This window comes from Vanacampus margaritifer, chromosome 11 (genome assembly GCF_051991255.1).
Source record: "Vanacampus margaritifer isolate UIUO_Vmar chromosome 11, RoL_Vmar_1.0, whole genome shotgun sequence".
Lineage (NCBI taxonomy): Eukaryota > Metazoa > Chordata > Actinopteri > Syngnathiformes > Syngnathidae > Vanacampus > Vanacampus margaritifer.
In genome coordinates this window covers 20680873-20702056 of record NC_135442.1, presented here as the reverse complement: position 1 = coordinate 20702056, position 21184 = coordinate 20680873, and the positions used below count along the sequence as shown (strand labels likewise).

At 38.4% G+C, this 21184-nt stretch overlaps 1 protein-coding gene across 1 annotated transcript in view; it reads left to right on the top strand.

Annotated features, from left to right (window-relative positions):
* Positions 1 to 21184, top strand: part of LOC144060422 (contactin-associated protein-like 5) — a 147702-nt gene that overhangs the window by 84419 nt on the left and 42099 nt on the right. Inside the window, exons 11-13 of the mRNA XM_077579967.1 lie at positions 11555 to 11661; positions 14636 to 14755; positions 17600 to 17800. Coding sequence (XP_077436093.1) covers positions 11555 to 11661; positions 14636 to 14755; positions 17600 to 17800 — 428 coding nt within the window. The remainder of the gene's footprint in view (positions 1 to 11554; positions 11662 to 14635; positions 14756 to 17599; positions 17801 to 21184) is intronic.

Here is a 21184-nt window from a genome sequence, read left to right as displayed (position 1 = left end):
TTATTTTTTTGTATATAGATAATTGTTATTTATATTTAGTGCTTTCACTCCGCAAAATAAAAGACCCATTTTCACACCAGCGCATGGTTTGGTACAAAAAGCCAGCTGAAATATCAAGCCTAACTATGTCCACTCATTATTGTCTATTGAGAACTTCTTTCTCAATATTCTTACTGTGACTTTAAATCTTGAGGAGACGTAATGCTGCACGGCTTCTGAAGATTGAAGAAGAGGTGGAGTGTAAAATTGACATATTTGCTTTCAACCTATTCTCTACGGAAGAGGATTAGGGCCAGTAAAGAGAGAGAGAAAAAAGATTAGCAGGATTCTGACTTTATTCTCAGAAATCTAACTTTAATCTCAGAATTTTGACTTTAAAGTATCAGAACTCTGTCTGTCTCTAAAGTCTCTGACTCTATTCTCATAATTCTGATTTAGAATAAAGTCAGAATTCTCACTTTAAAGTCAGAGTTCTGACTTTATTAGTGCTATTATTCTCACTTTAAAGTCATAATTCTGAGATTGAAGTCAGAATTCTCACTTTAAAGTGAGAGTTTTTAGAATAAAGTCAGAATTCTCACTTTGTGACAATTCTTACTTTAAAGTCAGATTTCTGTAATTAAAGTGAGAATTCTAAGAATAAAGTCAGAATTCTGACATTAAAAGCCAGAATTCTGACTTTAAAAGCCAGAATTCTGACTTTAAAGGGAGAATTCTGAGCGGTTCGCAGCCGAGTGTGAAGCAGTTGGAATGAAGATCAGCACCTCCAAATCCGAGACCATGGTCCTCAGTCGGTAAAGGGTGGCGTGCCTTCTCCAGGTCGTGGATGAGATCCTGCCCCAAGTGGAGGAGTTCAAATATCTTGGGGTCTTGTTCACGAGTGAGGGCAGGATCGAGCGGGAGATCGACAGGCGGATCGATGCAGCGTATGCAGTGATACGGACTCTGTTGTCGGTCCGTTGTGGTGAAGAAGGAGCTGAGTCCAAAGGCGAAGCTCTCGATTTGCCGGTCGATCTACGTCCCTACCCTCACCTATGGTCACGAGCTGTGGGTCATGACTGAAAAAACAAGATCCCGGATACAAGCGGCCTAAATGAGTTTCCTCCACAGGGTGTCCGGGCTCTCCCTTAGAGATAGGGCGAGAAGCTCAGTTCTCCGGGAGCGACTCAGTGTCGAGCCGCTGCTCCTCCACATTGAGAGGAGCCAGTTGAGGTAGCCTGAGCATCTGGTTCGGATGCCTCCTGGACACCTCCCTGGACAGGTGTTCTGGGCATGTCCAGGCCCGGGGACGACGCAGGACTCTCTCGGCTGGCCTAGGAACGCCTTGAGATCCTGCTGGAGGAGCTGGTTGAAGTGGCTGGGGGGAGGGAAGTCTGGGCTTCCCTGCTAAAGCTGCTGCCCCCGCGACCCAACCTCGGATAGGCGGTAGAAGATGGATGGTTGGATGGATGGATGAAAATAACAGAACAAGTAGGGACTGACCAATATGATTGATTGTTGAAAAAATATTAAATTGTTCAAACTTGGACATAGTAGATTTCCCATGGATAGTAATGGTTGTAAATTTGGGTCAGTGCTTGTCATACTGGTGAGTACAGACAAATGCTCGTGGTGTGAAAATAAATGGATTTAAACAAATGGCAAACACAATACAAGATGGCAGCAAAAGTGTACAAGGTGCAGTGTGGAAGTCGACTGGCGAAACACTCCCCGATGGCGGCGGCAAACGCACTGACAGGAACATCCAATTAAGCGGCAACAAAAAGTGGGTGACAGTCTTCCCTGGCAGAGGTCTATGCTAACGAGCTTGCTACTCGCCGCCTGGCGTGCCGTGCGCCATCCCTCATTAGCTCGCTCAGCTGCAGGGCTGCTGAAACAGGTGCGACGGGCCGACCACCTTCGCGAAGGTCCGGATGTGACTGGGAATATTCGTAAAGATGCTGTTTTTCCTCCTCGTTAACTCCCTGGGGAATGTTGCCGCCTTCCAGCTTCTTCCTTTTTGACACAGGGACTACCAACAGATATAAATGTACGCATAATTTTTTTTAAATCCCTTTTTTCTCTCAGCTATACCTTTTGATTTACTGAGAAATTTGAATACAATGTTTCAAAATAATGACCTCATTAAAATTGAATAATGTTATTGTTTTATATATAGTTGGGTTCAGAATGATGGTAATGTATATATATATATATATATATATATATATATATATATATATATATATACTCACACACACACGTTATATAGCATCATCATAAATAATAGAAAATAGAAAGTCACAAGAAAAATATATTTACGCAAGGATTGCTGACATTTTAACAGTCATTGCACACCATTTGGATCAAAACTATAATTACTCTGGATGAGGAGGTGTTGATTTTCACATACTACCTTAATGTCTAGTGCTAACTTTTTCCAGTATTATACTTGATCAACTGTTTAATCTGGATATGACATTCATTCTATTGTTAGCACAACTGTTTCATTCGTTGGTTCAATTTTACTTGAAAAGATTTGTTGAGGCTGGCTGGAATCTTCGTGGAATATTTGAGTACAGAAATGTGTTTTCTTAACTGTGCATCTTAACCTAGCGCTTTAAATAGACAATGGAATTGAACCAAATTGACTTGTAGCTTTTATTTCCATGCACACAATTGGATTGGAAATACTGCGCTTGATATTCCAAATCAAAACATCGAGAAAGATCAGACGATCAACAAACTTGTAATTGAAGCCGCAGTCCACTGTGAAGACAGTAAAGGCGCAAGCAGGGTGGTGTTGGAATATTTCTCATGTCAACAAGTCACAAGTCAAGTTAGTCCAGGCGCTTAGAGCAAGTACCTGCCACCACGGAGAATCTGGATTTAAACCCCGCTTGGACCACATTTTAGTATATTCGATGGTTTGATACCAATTGACTATCATATCAGAAATGGATTATAATTTCACTGAAATGATTAAATACGTTAGCATTTAGCATCAAATGACACTTTTTAACATAAATACGCCATTAGCCATGATTTTGAACAAGTCAAGTTAGTGGTTAAAGCAAGTATCTGCCACCCGGAGTACCTGGGTAAAAATTCCACATGGAAAACATTTTAGTAAATTCGATGGTTGGATACCAACTGACTATCATACCAGGAAATGGATTATAATTTCACTGAAATTATTAAATGCATGTTAGCTTTCAGCACCAGATGACACTTTTAAAAATAAATACGCCATTAGCCATGATTTCAAACGTCAGTCAAGTTAGCTCAGTGGTCAGGGCAATTGCCCTCCACCATGGAGTACCTACCTATGTTCAAACCACATTTTAGTACTTTAGTAATTTCCTGGGTTTAAACCCCGCTTGGACCACATTTTAGTACTTAAGTAATTTATCTTTCAATTTGCTTCATAAGCACATGCATCCAAATCTTAGCATTCAGCTAATGGCGCTCAGCTTTTCAGCATTCCCCACGCATTTCTGCAGAAATTGCACTTTGTCTAGTAATGAAAAAGTATTGTTATCAGCGATACTGGACCCAATAATTTAATCCAATACAGAACTTGAGTTGACACAATAAATGCTGTTTTTGAGGTCAATACCAAAAAATGAAGCAGAATAAATATTAGTTTAATGATTGCAGAATAACAAAAACACAGTATTCAAGTTTTTTCTCCAGTAAATCCTAGAGTTCGCAAAGAAATGCATGGCAAAGTATTAAAAGCCTTTTTCTTCATTTTCTTAAAGGAAATTTAATATATTTTGGTAATTTTTTTTCTTCATGTGATGAACTGGATTAGAGTGTGCAGTGTTCCCAGTGTATTTATGGAGCTAAGGTTTTTCAGCTCAACACACTTTTTTTTAAACAGTCTGCTATTATTACACCACTGTAGGTGGGAGATGCATGTTATATTTATATATATGCCGCCCTCCACAACAATAAATGTGTACTTTTTAACGATTGAAAAGTGAGGAAATAATTACATTAAATAACGGCAAGTGTACACTTTATGGCTTTTAGGGCTATTGCAATGTTTATGGGCCATTATGCAGCAAGAAAGTGAGGGCCAAAAGCAGCACCTAACATAGATAACTATTGTGTAGTCCTCCATTAAGGCTTATTTTTAGCTACAGTTGAGGCCACCTGTGGTGTTAGACTGCACTGCAGGTGTTCCTAATATTTTGGTGACCTTATTCAGTTGCACAAGAGGGTCAACACATTAGAAACAACTATCAGCGGGATGCAGTGCAGCTCTACCTAGCTATAATGGAGGTAATGTGTCTTCCAGGAGATAACACACATAGCATTAATCAAGCCTGGCTGCTAATGTAATGCTAATATTTCCGCAGCGGATAAGATATCCTTTGTTAATCATGTATGGGAATTTAATGAAAAACAATGTGGCTCCTCTGGGGATTGAAGCCAGGAGATGGGACTACTGCTACTCTATGGATCCTACACACATACTGCATAATGCCCAACTTATACCCAAAATATTACGAGCGGCGACTGGTGTGGAGTTTGCAGGTTCTCTCCGAACATACCAAGTATTCCGGTTTTCTCTCAGATCTCAAAAACATAAATTCTAGGTTAATTGAAGACTCTAAATTGCCCTTTCGGTGTGAATGTGAATTGACGTTGGACTATACTGTATGTGCCATGCGATTGACTGGCGATCAGTTCAGGGTGTACCCCAACTCTTGCCCAAAGTCAGTTGGAAAAGGCTCTAAAACAGCCAAACCCTAGTGAGGATAAACTAGGGTGATCATATTTTGTTTTCTTAAAAACTAAAACACTTAACCCGCCCGAGATACATAAACAAACAATACAATACAACAATACAAATGAAGAAATATTGACATAATTTTTTAAGCCCAACCATTTTTGCTCCTGCGATCAACATTCGTGTTTGTTTTTTAATGGGGCAGCAGCGGGGATCGAACCCACACCGCAAACACGTCTCCAGTTTGTAGAGTGGTACTAGTGACCTTAGGACCTTTTTTGAATGCTCAGGAAGTCAGGTACATAAAAAGCTGAACTTTTTTTGTTTAAAAAAAAATTAACTATAAAAATAACATGCACACACAAAACTCCTTTTGTTTCCCTTGACCCCTTTCAATCGATTTGAGAGCAGTCCGGAGCCTACCAGTTGCAATAACAACATGGTGCATTCCATCTCCTATTTGTCCCACAATGAAATCTTGGCCTTGTCATTATTTTATGAGAAAAAAACAAAACAAACAGAGGCCCAGAAAAGACATGTCCGCATTGCGGGCAAAAGTGAACATTTGGTCACCCTAGGATAAGTGGTACAGAGAATGGATGGAAAAGATTAGTACACTACTTTTACATCATTTTATCTGAATTTATTAGTAAACATTGGAGAAAAATTAATGTTTTAGTCTATAAGCTACTTAAAACAGGACTTGAAAATTCCAAGCAAAACTATTGTCACCTTTTGCATTTATTTGCTGAAAATTATATATATACCCACACAAAAAAAGTCTATTGTTGTCTTTCAATATTTTTTTTTCAAGGGCTGTATCATAATATAACATTAAGGAGCAGTTAAAAGAAAAAAAACTGAATATGGGACAAGATTTTAAAATATGCCCTGCGATTGGCTAGCAACCACTTCAGGGTGTACCCCGCATACTGCCCGAAGCCAGCTGGGATAGGCTCCAGTGCCCCCAACCAACCCACACCCCCCCCCCCCCCCCCGCGATCCTGTGAGGATAAGCGGTTAAGAAAATGGTTGGATGAATTTTTAAATATTTTAATATGTTGTATTAAACAATATATTATACATGTCACGATGAACGGTTACTTGAATCAATACATACTGTATTGAACGAGTATTTCATGGATTTTGAATTACGTGCCGAAAATCTTCCCAGCAAGGCAATCGCCAAGACCAAACCGGATAAGATATAATAGAGCCACTTTGTTTACTTGCTGGCTGTGTGTGTGTGCATGCATGTGTTTTTTCCCCCCTACTGATTCATTTCAATTTTGTAATTCATTTGGATTATGCCATCACGTAGCGTTGCTGATTTTTGTTCTAAGCGACTAGAGGATGGCATTAACCTCTTTCAGTTCCTCTGAGGTGTGATTTTAAGCAAAAAAGACTGAGACATGGAATGGTACCTGCTAGGGAAAAAAAGCATCACTCAAAATCCATTCAGAAAAGACAATGAAAAGCTAACAACTAAAATCTGTTAAGTCACACACACACACAGAAAAGTGGAGTACTCGTGGCTGGTCACCTCTCGTTCCTGTGACTTAACAGTGACAGTGGAAGACAGATGAATGAATGAACGGGACGTAATTTAGCTTTTTCAACTGAGGCTTTATTCCATCCCATTTCATCAGCTACGCTACCTGATATGAATAAAAGCAATTGGGCTTAGCATCAAGACGCTAGCTTTCAGCTAACGTTGGACTCGTCCACTACTACTGCGAGCTTCATCGCCCATAAATGAGCAGTAACATGTTATGTCACCGAAGCGACCAAGCGTTACGCTGCCAGATATGAATAACAGCGATCAGGGTTAGCTTCAAGACTTTAGCGTTAAGCTAACGTTGGATTCCTCCGCTACTACGTTACTGGAGTATTGGGCGTAACGCGGCAGGGTTTGGTGGTTTCAATAACAAAATATGGACAATCCAAAACACTTGGCAGCTCTGAAGATGGTAAAGCTCACTTCTCACTTGTATCACTACATTTAATTTAAGATAGCCGTCAGTATAACACCGTCGGACTCTGTAACATATCTACAAGATCGATGAAATTATGAGGCATGTTTTGCATGAGTTTTCTGCTTTAAACACTGCTGTGTCCTTGGCTTTAGTGTACTGTGAGGCTACTTCAATTAAACAATAAAAACGTAATTGTTACTCTTCCCCTTGCCATTATTCAATCGTGGTGGAGGGGTTTGTGTATGCCAATGATCCTAGAAGGTAAGTCACCAAACAGGTGCTAGGTGGGTCCCAAACAAAGAACATCTATGAACCCCCCACGAACAAAAACATTTGAAGATGTTTAGCCATGCACAGAAACACGTCACTTGGAGTTGGACCAGCGTCTGCGGACCGGCCAGCGTGAGGTAATGTGGATCTCCCTTCCTGTGAGCTTACCACCTGGTGTTTGGGGTCGAGAAGTTCTGACTAGATGCAGTCGGGCTCACCTCAACACACTTGGTACTAGTCCTCTTAAGAGGGGTTGGACTGTATCTCACATTAGACTTGACCCTGTTGAGAGGCATCAACATACTTATTGCCCCCAGCTCAGTGCCTGTATGGTGGGATTCACCCAAGTGGACAACAGGTCAGGATAGCCTTCCTTGTGCTGTCCGCCAAGGCATTGACAGTGAGACTTGGAAGGGTGTTATTGGGATTTGTGTTGTCTGTGAGATTTGTAATGTTGTTTCTATCATTAAAACAGATGGTCAGAGGGAGTGATGTCATTCTTCTGGTGTGTTTTACTCACTCAGTCAACTAAACAGATGTTAGTGACTTCACTGTGGCCAACAATGCATGCTGGGTATTGCAGGGAACGGCGGACTGAATCCATCTGTGTCTCCCAAGACAACGACTGGAATAGCTCGTAATTAAGCCGCAATCCGATAGCTGTGTCGTTTCTGACGCCTCACTTGGGCGAAAGTGTTTGAAATTACAGATGTGTGCTTTGAAAACAAGAGATCATGTCAATCAAGAGGATGTAGGACTTACTCTTTGTGTTGAAATCCAATAGGCGGCTCTTGTGGTGTCAAGGTGAGGGGAATTATCTTAACAAGATCAGCCTTTTACCAAAACTGGACAAGGACACTGTGTGAATTATTGTGCTTTTTTTTAGCTGTGCTCCAAAGGGGAGAATAAAGAATGATAGTCAAGAGGGATCCTGCAGATTTGGTGCCAGGGCCAGCGTGAATAAACAAACAATGGAGTTTATGCTCCAGAGAACAAAGAAACTGAGCAGTATTTATTACTTATATTAATTATTTTGATAACAATAAGTAGATATCCCAAAAAATGTCTAAATGAACTTGTGACATCTGGCTTGCCCTGTTGAACTTTTTCTGTTTAGTATTTTTTCATAGGCAGATGTTGATGTGCTGGAGCTGATTGAGATACTTTGAATGGAAACATGCTAACAGTTTGCATGCTGGCATTTAACAAGATAGCCACCTGATAACAGAATGAACTATGGAAGCTCAATAGGTACTTTACGTCATTCCATTAGTGAGTAGAGAAGCAGTGAAGCACTAAGAATGATAACGATCAAAAGTTGAATATTATAAAATTATGTGGCTAAAAGGCATATTCTGGATTGTATGGCAATGTATAATACATTTAAATCCTGTGAACAAGACACTTTTTTTCCCATATAAAATGATATAAAATCGTCCCACTGTACTATACACAGAATCATACAAAATCCCCCCAATTTTTAAAAGTCTTAAAAAGTCAAGCTATAAGCAGCAAGAATAGTTCATGCTATCCATGACGGTACACGCAGAATGCAGTAATACACTGACTACCGTGCCTTGGTCCCTTTTATTTTGAAGTTCTTCCCGGCAGCGTGTTACAGCGTGACCAGACTTTACTTGTTTTTTGAGTCACTCTGGTTGTGGTGTCTTGCAAACTTTTGCCACAAGTGTCACATCAACAAACAACGTTGTCAGTCGTGAAATCAAGTTTATTGCTAATTAAGGACACCAAAAATCTTCCATGCTGACATTATTGGATTATACGGCGCCTGTTGCCAGCTGTGGCTCCAGGGTTAGCCATTAGTTGTAAATTATATTATACATGGGATTTAACTGTAATCAGTGGTCAAGGGGAAAAAAAGATATTGTTTGATTTTGTACAAGTTTACAAAACTTAAATGGAAAATTATGAAGTTTAAAGTCCCTATTTTAGGAAATGAGGCAACTTACCAAAAGTTAAAAAACAACAACAAACAAGCAAAAAACATTTGAATCATCACAGTTATTCAATTATCCCTAGATATCATGTGACTATGATGCCCTATTAGCTGAAAGCAGTATAAGGGATGACATAAAAACAACTTTTGGCTTCTTGCACCAAAATACCTATCCGATGTTAGTTCATTACAAAATGTATGAATGTTACATTGGAGTAATCAGTTGCATCTTCAAAATATCCATCCATCCATTTTCTATATCTTGTCTGTTCCGGGTCGCTATCCTAGCTTGCCTAAAGGCAGGATTAACCTTGGGCTTGGGTCGGCAGACAATCAATGACACACACATTCACACATCAGTCAGGCCTCCACGAAAGTTAAGCGACTGAAACCTTTCATAATGGGTTTATATTATATTTTTACAGTATATAAGGCTTTCCCCGCTGGGCCTGGGGTTCTGGGTTACCGCCCATCCCCCAGTGTTCCCTCCTCTCCTTCCCTTCCCAGTGTTCCGCCCTTCCACGCGGCTGGAGGTGGGGTCTGTGTTGCTATGCTACCCCCGGCGCCGATTCGTGGGGGCGGGGGGCCCCCGGGGTGATAGATAGATAGATAGATAGATAGATAGATAGATAGATAGATAGATAGATAGATAGATAGATAGATAGATAGATAGAAATTAATATAATTCTATCAACATAACATAATTTTTTTTGTTCATCACCAAGAAACACACTGCAGTTCCAATACAAGAAAATGTATTTACTCAAGAATTGCTGACATTTTAACAGCCATTGCGCACCATATGAATCAAAACTATAATTAGTTCATATGAGGTGTTTTGAGCTTCATTTTCTACCTTAATGTCAAGTGCTAACTTTTACCTGTATCATACTTGATCAACTGCCTAATCTGAATATGACATTTTATTCTATTGAATGAAACAATAAGTATTCTTAAAGCATAAAACATGATGCACAATAATAATTATATGCAATCTGTTCCATTATAGATGTTTTTTTTTTTCATATAGGAAATAATGGCAATCGTCTGTCTGGGGCCAAACTGTTGCCTTCACTTTTTTTTTTACTAACCGTGCATGCCATGTTTGAAGTCACATTCATTAAGTTATATTCTTAGTGGTTATATATATGTATTTAATTTAACCAAGCACCGTACCATAAAGATAAATAAAAACAAATTAACCTAATTATCAGTCATCCTTTGAAGATGCCTGACAGACATGTAATTAAAAGTAATGGATAGCAAAATAATATTTTATTGCTAGTCGTTATGCAGTCTGCTTTTTATGCTAGCTTCTGCTTGGCAAATATAATAATAAACTGTTACGCAAGTCTACAAATACATTAACCAACATTAATCGTAAAATGTATACACACTTTCCTAACATTGATGATTAACGTGAAATCTGGCAATAAGTCTTGTTGCAGATGCACTTGTCTGATTTTATTAAACATTATTGATTGTCACAAGTCGACCACTGTTAATATTAAACTTAAAAACAACACTTGGTCTTAGCTTCAATGGCATATACCAGAGGTGGATTAGATAGCTAGCTCCTGTTGACATTTAACATTTTCAATTTATATTTTTACTGTTTATGAATTTACTTATAAGTATATAGATGCCATATAACTGTGTAGTTAAAGGAATAACACTGTGATAATGTTGTTGTGAAATATATTGGAACTTTTTACTCCTTTCCAGCTCTTGAGATAAGAATGTGTATGGGAGTCAAGTTCTCATGAAGATAAGAATGTATATGTTTTAAAGGGAGTCAAGTTCTCATGACATTACTCATTATGTCGTAAAAACTGAAGGTCCAAGATCAAAACCTGTCTACATCATATTTCCGGGCTGGTAGGGGAGCTGGAGTAAACATGTCGGTATATCACATGTCTGCTTATTATAATTACTAACCCTTTGTCCAGCCTGAGAGGGGGAGAGAAAGCTTTTTCATGTATAAAAAGAGTGGGTGTTTTCTATTTGGTACACACTTGAGGCTGGACATTGCTTACAAATGTAAGCTTTCTTTTGTGTCTTAAGAGCTCTTAATAAATCCTTGGAAGGAAAACTTCTTCATGAGATCTCAATTCAATTATTTTGAACACGCAAAGATTACACTTAATAAAGTAGCTAAATAATACCCTTCACTCCTTAGCTAGCTCCCATGGTGCTCGTTTACCTGCTAGGGAGCTAGCTAGCTAGCTAGCACTAGGGGCTAAAGCCAAACTGTGGCAGGGTTTTTACTTTCTGGACCTGGATTTTGCACCTCTGGCAACATATTACATAATGTAATGTGAAGGGGAGTCATGTCCTTTATGGCAACCGTTAAAATTAAAACATTTAAACAATAAAACTAACTATTCACATTAATAATGAGTAACTAGTTTATGTTGTGCGAGTTGAATAAGACTTGCTCTGGCCAACCGATTCGAGGATGAAAAATGCTGACGTCAACGAGGGCCAGCTCTCAGGCCTTGTGAGAATAAATGTGAAATCTGAATGGTCAAATAAGTGCCTCACAGTCTTATTTGTAATATAGTTTACATTGGCAGCATACTGTATGACCGACATTTTCCAATGTGTTGCTGTGCTGGTGTTGTGTGACAGGTGTGTTCCCAACAAGTGCGAGCACGGTGGACTTTGCTCGCAGACGTGGAGCACCTTTTCTTGTGAATGCTCCGGAACAGGCTACTCGGGGGCGACCTGTCACGACTGTGAGTTGCTTTCATTTTTGTCACCTTCCTAGCTGCCTGTTCAGATCTACATTCCCTGTTGCCACTTTATTTTTGCTGTTTGGGTTTGACATCAAAAGATCAACACTCCAGCATTTATGTACAGGTCTGCACATTTCGATCAGTGACATTATTTGGAACAAAACACCACCTTTCTAAATGAGCAAAAGTAGGGGTTTACAACCACCGGTCCACGGCCTCATTTGGTACTGGGCCAGACAGAGAGACAGAAAAACAAAAAAGTATTTTTATATTTTCATATATAGTGTATAAATTAACTTTTGCTCCCAGAAGCTATGTCATTCCATCAACAGTGAGACATACTGTAGTAACAAATCCGGATTGTACTTGGTAAGATGACTTTGTGGGTTTGTTGTGCAGGCAATAAATAGCATTTATTTATTTTTTTAGACTTCCCTTCTCTTTTGACATATTTGTTGTTGTTGTTGTTGTTTTTAATATTTATATATTGACAATCTGTATCATCACCTTGACATTTGCCATGCAGATGCCTGTATCTCTTGCTCCAGAATACTGATTCACTTATTTTTATGCTGCCAAACACAAACCTCTTTTCTTTTATTTTTTCAATGTGTGTGATGGAACATGACAGACGGGAGCATCCCTTGAATTAAAAATAGGCAGAAATGAGTATGTATTAAAAGCACGGCCGCCGTGGATGACTGGTGAGAATAAGTAAAGCATCTTTCTGAGAGGCACATATAGGTTACATTTTTCAAATCCTGATACTTCCACTCTTATCTGCTGCTCACTTAAGTACCGTAAACTCTAGTGACCCCTAAAAGCAAAACTTTTCCCACTAGTGGCTGCTAGGAAAAACCAGGAACGTTGCTAAATTAATGCACGCCATTTGGGGGCAAAATCATTTTGTTTGAAAAATCCAAAACCTTGAAATTATTGCACTTTGTGGCCCCAGCATTAGAAACACCTGAACACTTGGTTGGTGTGTCTAATTGCTTCAGCATTCCCACAGATGTTTTTGTGGTTTTTATTCTCCACACTTTGTTTGCCGTGAATAAACTCCAACATAATACTTCTGATTTACACTGATTAAATTTTAACTTGCTTCAAAAATTCACACCTCCCGGGGTATATATCGTCTGATTCCACATTACTTACAGTATTTGCACAATTTAATGTTGAATATAAACTTTTCCCCATTCATTTTCAATGGGTACCACTTTCCATGCCCACTTCCATACATACAACTGATCATCATTGCCAGTTGTCTGATACTGCTATCAGGGAAATGGATAATAATTTATCTGAAATTATTAAATCCCACCCTAGACAGATTGTCGTTCAAGTTTTCTTTTTATTCATTTGTCATTTAAATACAATTAAAAATGTGTAATTTTCACATAATTTATCTTTAATTTTACTTCATAAACACATGCATTCAAATCATAGCATTCAGCTTTACAGAATTCCCACGCAATTTTTGCAGGAATTGCACTTTGTCTAGTTTTTACAGAGTTTTTTTTTCCAAGCCCCTAAACATCCAAAATATTTGAAACAGCTCATAGGGCAGTTCCATGACCACAATAATTAGTATACAGTGAAACCAATAAAGTGAAAGAATCCTATTTCATGATTCGATTATAAGCTACAACTGTAAACTGAATACACAGAAAAGACCCTAAATGGAGAGTAATGGATAGTCCAAATGTAATTGTCAGGTCACTTAATGCTAGCTGTTTAGCTACATGCTATTTATATCTCCTTGGTAAAATGAAATTGTGTATGTAATATTTATTTAACGAATTATCATTTCTGTGGTGGCATCTCAACAAAGAAAAAATAAATCACATGTTCTGACGCTGTAAATTCCATTGAATGTCATTATATAATGCTCAGGCTACAAGTATTTTAAATGCATCTGTATAATATAAGATTAATGCAGTTTTGTGTTTGTTCTTACTGAAGCTTGCAGTTTGCCAGTTACAAAAAAAAAAATAATAATTGTTATGTGAAACTGCCCATCATCTCCTAGCTTGGAGTAGAAAAAGAAACAACTCCTGGATCAACATCAAAAATCACCTCAAGTCTTCCCTGGCTTAATGCCAGGAGCTTTCATCTTAATCCGCTCAGAACTTTTTGGATACATCTTGTTCAAACAACAAACAAAAAGCTCCTTGCCAAATAAATGTAAATGTAAAGTGTGTTATTGATGCTGAAGCTTCCCAGCAGAGTATACAGCCATCACAAGTGAACATCAACATTACCTTCTATTAGGCTGTGCATGTCCTATTTTGTATAGTCATTCTCCATGAGAACGTTTGCTTCTTTAAGTGCAGCAACATTAGGTATACCTGCATAAAGGTGAGGCAGCCCTCAGAATGACGCAATCTATTTCAACACCACAGCAATCTACAATTGCAAAAATACAATGGCCTAGTCATTTGTGTCCCATTTCTAAGAAATTAACATTGGATGTATATGTCAAAAGTAATTGTAAAAACTATAAAACTATTTGTATTTGACTTTTTGAATCATTGTGTTTTTCCCCCTCCCTTCTTCCTCATTTTTCCTTTTTTCTATCTAAGAAACTTGAGGCACCGTCTAGTGAACCACCAGGCTTCCTGTTCTGTCTCCCTGACCATGAAGACAAATTCCTTGTGTGTTTTTAAGAAATCTGATTCTCATTCTCATAATGAGCTTTGCAAATTGTGGCTTGTGGGTGTACGCGCTGTACATAGTAGTAGTTTCTCTATTGCTATACTTCAATTGCAAGTACAGTATATAAAACTCATCAGCAGGCGCTGCCCTCTTTCAAACTTGCTGTACAAAGACAGAGGTCAGCCACAAAGTAGCCGTAGAAGATATAGATCAGGAAACGGTCGATGAAATCACATCAGGGTCATAAAGTCCTTGTATTATTTTTCATTTTGAGTTAATGGGACTATTAGAGTTTAAAATAGTTCTACCTTTTCAGCCATCTACGAGTCATCCTGCGAAGCCTATAAGCTGGCCGGCGGCTCCTCTGGCTTCTATTCCATCGACCCAGATGGCAGCGGACCCCTAGGGGCCACGCAGGTGTACTGTAACATGACAGGTGAGGACTCCCGTGACGAGGACAACATGATTCCAGATCTTAAAGTGTTAAGTGTTTTTTTTTTTTTTGGGGGGGGGGGGGGGTATTAAACCAAGGACAGAATTTGGACAAATTGTATATTAAAATAGTTAAGAAACATTTGAATAAATACAACACTGTTTCCCGCATATATTGTCCAAAAAACAATTTATAATAATATATTTATTTTTATTTATGTATTTATTTATGTTGGCAAAAACTTGAAGTTAGAGTGCAGCTTGTGCACTGTGCAGTAGGACGATCTTTTTTTTGGGGGGGGGGTACAAAAGAACATTTTTACACATGTAAAAAATATTAAGCCCGATAAAATTAAAAAAAAGAAACACTAGAATTATGTATGTTCCTTTTGGAACAAACAGAATTTCTAATAATATATATTTATTTATTTATGTTGGCAAAAACTTGAAGTTGGAGTGCAGCATTTGCAATGTGCAGTAGGATGATCATTTATTATTATTTTTTGGTACAAAACAACAAAATGTTTAAACATAAAAAACAAATTAAAAAATATTAAGACAAATAAAAAAATATGTAAACACTATAATTATGCAAGTTCCTTTTTTGATGAAGCAAAATTGTATTCATATATTTTTTTTTAATTCTGATTATGCTGATTTTGTAATTGTGGAGTGTAATAATTGAAATTGTAATTCAATTTCGATTAATTGCACAGCCCTACTGGCCAGAAAATGTCTCAACTTCACAAAGTTAGACGCACCGCAGGAGACAAGATGCCACTGTCTCTTCTGTCTTTTTTTTTTTTTTGGTCTTAGCTTTACTTCTATGACGAACGATCCCTCGACTTGACCTCAATTACCAAATACATCCCGGATGCAAATAGCTCTCAGCATGACGACCTGATATGCATAATCATGACGTGAGTGGGGATTTTCTCTAAGAACGAGTAAACATGCACACACCATGTACTGCAAGCACAGTTAAGATGGACTCCTTGTCTAATTTTACTGTACAAAGAAAGGATTAGCTAGTTAGAAATATTGTTTGTTTGCTATTTTCTTTCTTAGTTTTCATAAGGAGGCTTGCAGGAGGGGCGGAGGTGTACTGACAGGTGCAGAGGGGAATTAATTAGGTTTTGCAGGGATGGTAAATGTCAGCGAATGCCCAGATGGGCCTCGTCTGTGATGCTGAGATATGTCTGCATTACAAGCTAGCGTCATCCTCCAGGCTGGAGTACAAGCAATTTATGGTGACATTCACTAAGTATATCCAGGATGATTTACAGATTTGTATTTATTATTAGATAACACATAGAAAAAGACAATTCAGTCCTGTCGAAGAATGAGTAACGGACCGCAACACTGAATGTGTTACTGTTGCACTTTTCTTTTTCTATTTCTGAGGGTTATTTATGATGACCGGCACCTTGATTCGAAAAGATACACAAAGTTTAATGCACATGCACATGTGTGTATATAATTATGCAGTCACATCAGTATTTATAACTGCCACCAAGCACAATTGAAATAATCAGGAGATTTTCGATCGGACCGATACCCATAATTATTGTATTGGTCAGATTCTTTGGAGGTTTCGGATGATAGAGTTCAAACCTTTGGTCCGCGAAATGTTATGTGTTATATATATATATATATATATATATATATATATATATATATATATATATATATATATATATATATATATATTAAAATAATAATAAAATAAATATCATGTGTGTGTGTTAAATGAACAGTGTTTGGAATATACAAAAATTACGACGACATATTCGTAGAAATACATATTTTTTAGAGCGCGGGGGCAATATTCCGAAAAAAACTCGTAAATTTGCCACTTTTATAAAGTGACAAAATTGTGACTTTATAAAGTGGCAGATTTTTGAGAAAAAAACTCAGAAACTAAAAATAAATATTTACTTGTACATTTATGTTTCCAGAATTATTATTTACACATTCTTACATTTTGGTATTTTTTTGTACAAGTATCAAAGTTGATGTGTCGAATCTGCTGCTCTCCGTCATTCATTCACTTGCATTTACCTCAAGTATGCTAGCTTCTGATTGGTTAGTGTTAGTAAGCTAGTAGGGGATCAGGAAGTGTTGTCGCTCTAGCTGCCGTGTATGACGAGTTAAATTTAAATTAAGAATTAATCCGTCTCCATCCTGCCTTTTCATTTTATAAACAGCAATATAGCAACGCTTTGTGTATTTCTTGAGTTTCACGCTTGCAAATCTGCCACTTTATAAACTCGCAAATCTGCCACTTTATAAAGTCTTTGCAAATGGCCTTTTTTTCGAGGAATATTGCCCCCACCCTCTAAAAATATGTATATTTATACGTGGCCTTAATACGCCGTCGTAAAAAATGACTCGAGATTGTGAAAATGCTTTGTTACACCTTATACAAAGTCATAAGCCATCCCGTGAGATTGGTCTTAGGTGAGAACCATTCACCAATAGACAATGTAATATACACCGCAGCTGTCAGTTCACTCGACACCTCTCTCTGCTGGCAGTCGTTACAAGATTCATGACCAATTAATTTATGAGTGGACTGCAGAATTAGATGGTGCAACTGAGCCGAGTAATCACATTTGAAGCGTAGCGTTATAAAACACACAGCTGCACTGTGCGCAGATTTAAAAAACGCTGGATGGGAAGGTTAATTATTTAATAGAAGTGACTCGGTGAGTCAGACCTGCAGCAGTAATTTAATTGTTGTTCTGAAACACAAACCTGCTTGAAAATGTATATTTTTATTTGTAGGGAAATTTGTAGAAGTTGTTTGAAATGTGTTTGTGGTCTCACATAAACTTGTTTTTTGTAGAAGAGAAAGTTTGGACGGTATTGGCCCACAACAGCACCGCTCCAGTCCGAGTCCAGACCTCATCACTGCAGAGACCTCACATCATGGTGCTCGACTACGGCGCCTCACCGGAGCAATTGCACACAATCGTGTCGAGGTCAGAGCACTGTCAACAAGAGGTGGCTTACAACTGCAAGCGCTCCCGTCTCTTTAACACAAAAGGTGAAGATTGTTTTGTTAATCTGATGACATTGTACAATTTCTGTCTTAATAACCTTAGTCACTGTAGTTTAATATGGCAGCTCTTAAATTCATGCAACTCAATCAGGAAGAAGATGACTTTGTGTAACACAAATACGAAGCACATAACTTCCTGTAACCCATTCAATTACTTTCTGTAATCCCAATGGGAAGCACTTTAGTTCAGGTATCCCAAATAGAAAGAACCTGATTAACTGTAATCCAACCAGGAATCACCTTACTCAGTCTGACCCAATCAGGAGGCACTTGACTTTCTGTAAGCCAGCCAGGACGAACCTGACTTCCTGTAACCTCATAGCGAAGTAACCTACTTCTTTTAACACCACCAGGCACATTACTTCTTGTATCCCAATCAGGAAGCATGTTCCTTTCTATAATTCAATCAGGAAAGCACTTTTGTTGTTGCAACAGTCAAGAAGCACTTAAATTCCAGTATCACAAACAGAAAGAAACTGACTTCTGGTAATCTAATCGAGAAGCACCTTACTCAGTCAAACCCAATCAGGAGGTACTTGACTTTCTCTAACCAATCAGGAAAAATCTGACTTCCTGTAACCAGATCATTTCTTCTGATACTTATTTTTGCATTTTTGCTATCATTTTGAGTGAGATGATGCGAAAGTCAGTAAAAAAATTTTTTAGGAAAGGTGCCTGGATCTGTCCTTTAAGCCACCTTCAGCAAAGGTTACTCCTGACCAACCTTTACAAAAGGAAAGGAGTTAAAATTACCCACAATTCTTTCTTGCGGCAATATTTGAAGCAACAGTGCAGTGCACCGACATTGTTGACAGACGAGATGTTCAAGCAAAGATGTTCATGCCTCACACTCAAGGCTTAAAATTATTTAAAAAACACAGGACTTAATACACTCCTGTAATGAAATCAGGTAGCACCCCCTATATCTTAAGCTTTACTTCTTTAAACCAATCAAATAGCACTTTGATCGCTGTAATACAATTAGATACTGGTTTCCACCCAAAAGGCACATCAAGCAACACTATTTCATAGTCAATACTTAATCACTTAGCTCATTCAAACTTAAAAACGTATAATTACGGTTTGTAATACTTTGTCCTTCACTCCCAAAAACATAGTTACACGTTTTTTAATGTTTTTTTATGCTAGAGAAGAGGTGGGCATCGAGGGCTTGAAGCAATGGTAGTTATTATAAAAACGGCCAGCAGGTGGCAGCAGAGTATACGAGATCAGCCAGGGCCATGTTGCAACAAGCTCTTTTTGCCAGTGTTTTCAACAGGTTTGTGAATAATGATGAAACTTAGCTATATTCTAATGCTAATTGCTGCAAAACGGAAACAGATACAAATATAATTGTTTCTGATGAAAGATGAGACTCTAATCTTTCTTTTGGTTCCATGTTTTTATAGCAATAGAACACAATATTCTGTGGGCCTTGCAAAATCAGTCAAAATCCAGTAAAACAGCCGGGAGCGAAGGGAGTTGCTTCAGGGGAAATGGCTGGCAGTGAATGAGTTAACAGGTTACTTCCTGTGTAAACCAGTCAGGAAGCATTTTAAGTCTAGTCAGGAAACATTTTAACCACCCTTGTAACCAAATCAGGAGACACTATTCCCAGAGAACACTTCACTCTCCTGTGCCCAATGAGGAATGCTGAGAAATCAAGTAGTTGTATTATTTTTACCATTAACCAACAGGGTAGCATTTAACTCTCTATAATACTCTCCTAATCCATCTTTCACTATGCCAACCAGGAAGTGGTTTGCTCAGGAATAGCATAAATCAAGTCTGCATTTCATTGAAATCAAAACCTATTCTTCCTAGGTTGGATTGGGACACTGTGACCCATACAGTTTGATACAGAGTAGACGGGAGAGAAAGTTCTAGCTCCAAAAACACGGTTTCTTAGTTGTATGTAAAGATGCCTTTGCTTCAGAATCCAAAGCGTCTTTGTGTGTTGCTTGATTGAAACTTTAAGACACAAAGAACATTTCTGTGCCAGGTAAACACTCTCCCTCCGACAGCATCAACCGACTTTATGGACGTTTATCGCGTTAATTTACAGGAAAGACAATCAACAACAGCTGTTGCAACCAGCCTGCCGGGTTTACAGATGCCTTCCTGTGCCAAGAACATCTGAGCTCGCATCCAGGCAAACTCAGCTTGCTGAGTCGAGGAGGCTGGATTACGTGACCTCCTTCTGCCAGCTTTCCCTTCAGCCTCTGCTGTTCACTTAAGATGCAGATGTTGTTCAGACATTTAACGTCCACGCTGCTAGGCTCGACTGTGGAAGATTCGAGTAGCAGGTGTTACTCGCCTTGTCTCGTCTGTAATGACTGACGTTCGTCAGTGGGGGCCATGCGGTCGTCATTAAGACAACAGCGAAGAAGTAATTACCTTCCAGAATGCCGCCAACATCCTGCTGCTATATTTAGAGTTATTGTGCAAGTGCTGAGAATCGAGCATTCACCCTAATGATATTGTATGTCAGATTTTTCTTCTACTTATTGTGCAAATTCCGGATTGCAGTTGTGCATACAAAAATATCTTATTCTTCCTCTTGTTTTTGTTGAGCTTGATAGCAGCTCAGTTTCTTTAATACATTGAAAAAAGATTAAAGAACTTTGGCTATTTAGATGAAACACTTTTCAAAAGTGTATCCAAAATCGAGGTGAGAAACGCAAAGGTACTACGGCATTGCTTCAGGTTGTTTACTGAGAGTCCAAACGGCTCTGATGTCATCATCTATGCCGCTCTCAGCCATTAGAGGGCATATTTAGGTGCTAGTTGAGGGTTGCATCCTAGGGATAACACTTTTTGAGGGGGAAAAATAAATATATATTCTTCTTCGTAGGCGTGATTGTGGGTGCGAATGTTTTTTTGTCTATGTTTGCCCTGCAATTGGCTGCCGACCATTTCAGGGTGTACCCTGCCTACTGCCCGAAGGCAGCTGGGGTAGGCTTCAGTATTCCCGCGACCCTGGTGAAGAAAAGTGGTTCGGAAAATGGAAGGATGATTTATAGCACGTTTCATACGCAACGTATGCTTCTCATACTGTAATTAAAAGTACATAATTTAAAAGCAGTAACAAACAGAATTAAAGAGATTTAAAAGCAAAGTAAATCAATAAAAAACAACTGCTTACGAAAATTACTAAAAGAGCAAACTTTTCCACAAGACAATTTTAAAAATACTTTGCATGAAATACCTTAATCATAGGTATGGGAAAAGAAAATAGTTTTTAACTTGGATTTAAAAACATTTACACTTTATTGGTATGCTTTGAAGCTTTATTAATTTATAAAAAAATTAATACTTAAGCTCAGATAATAAAGGATACGAGCAAATCAGGGGACTATATTAAACACA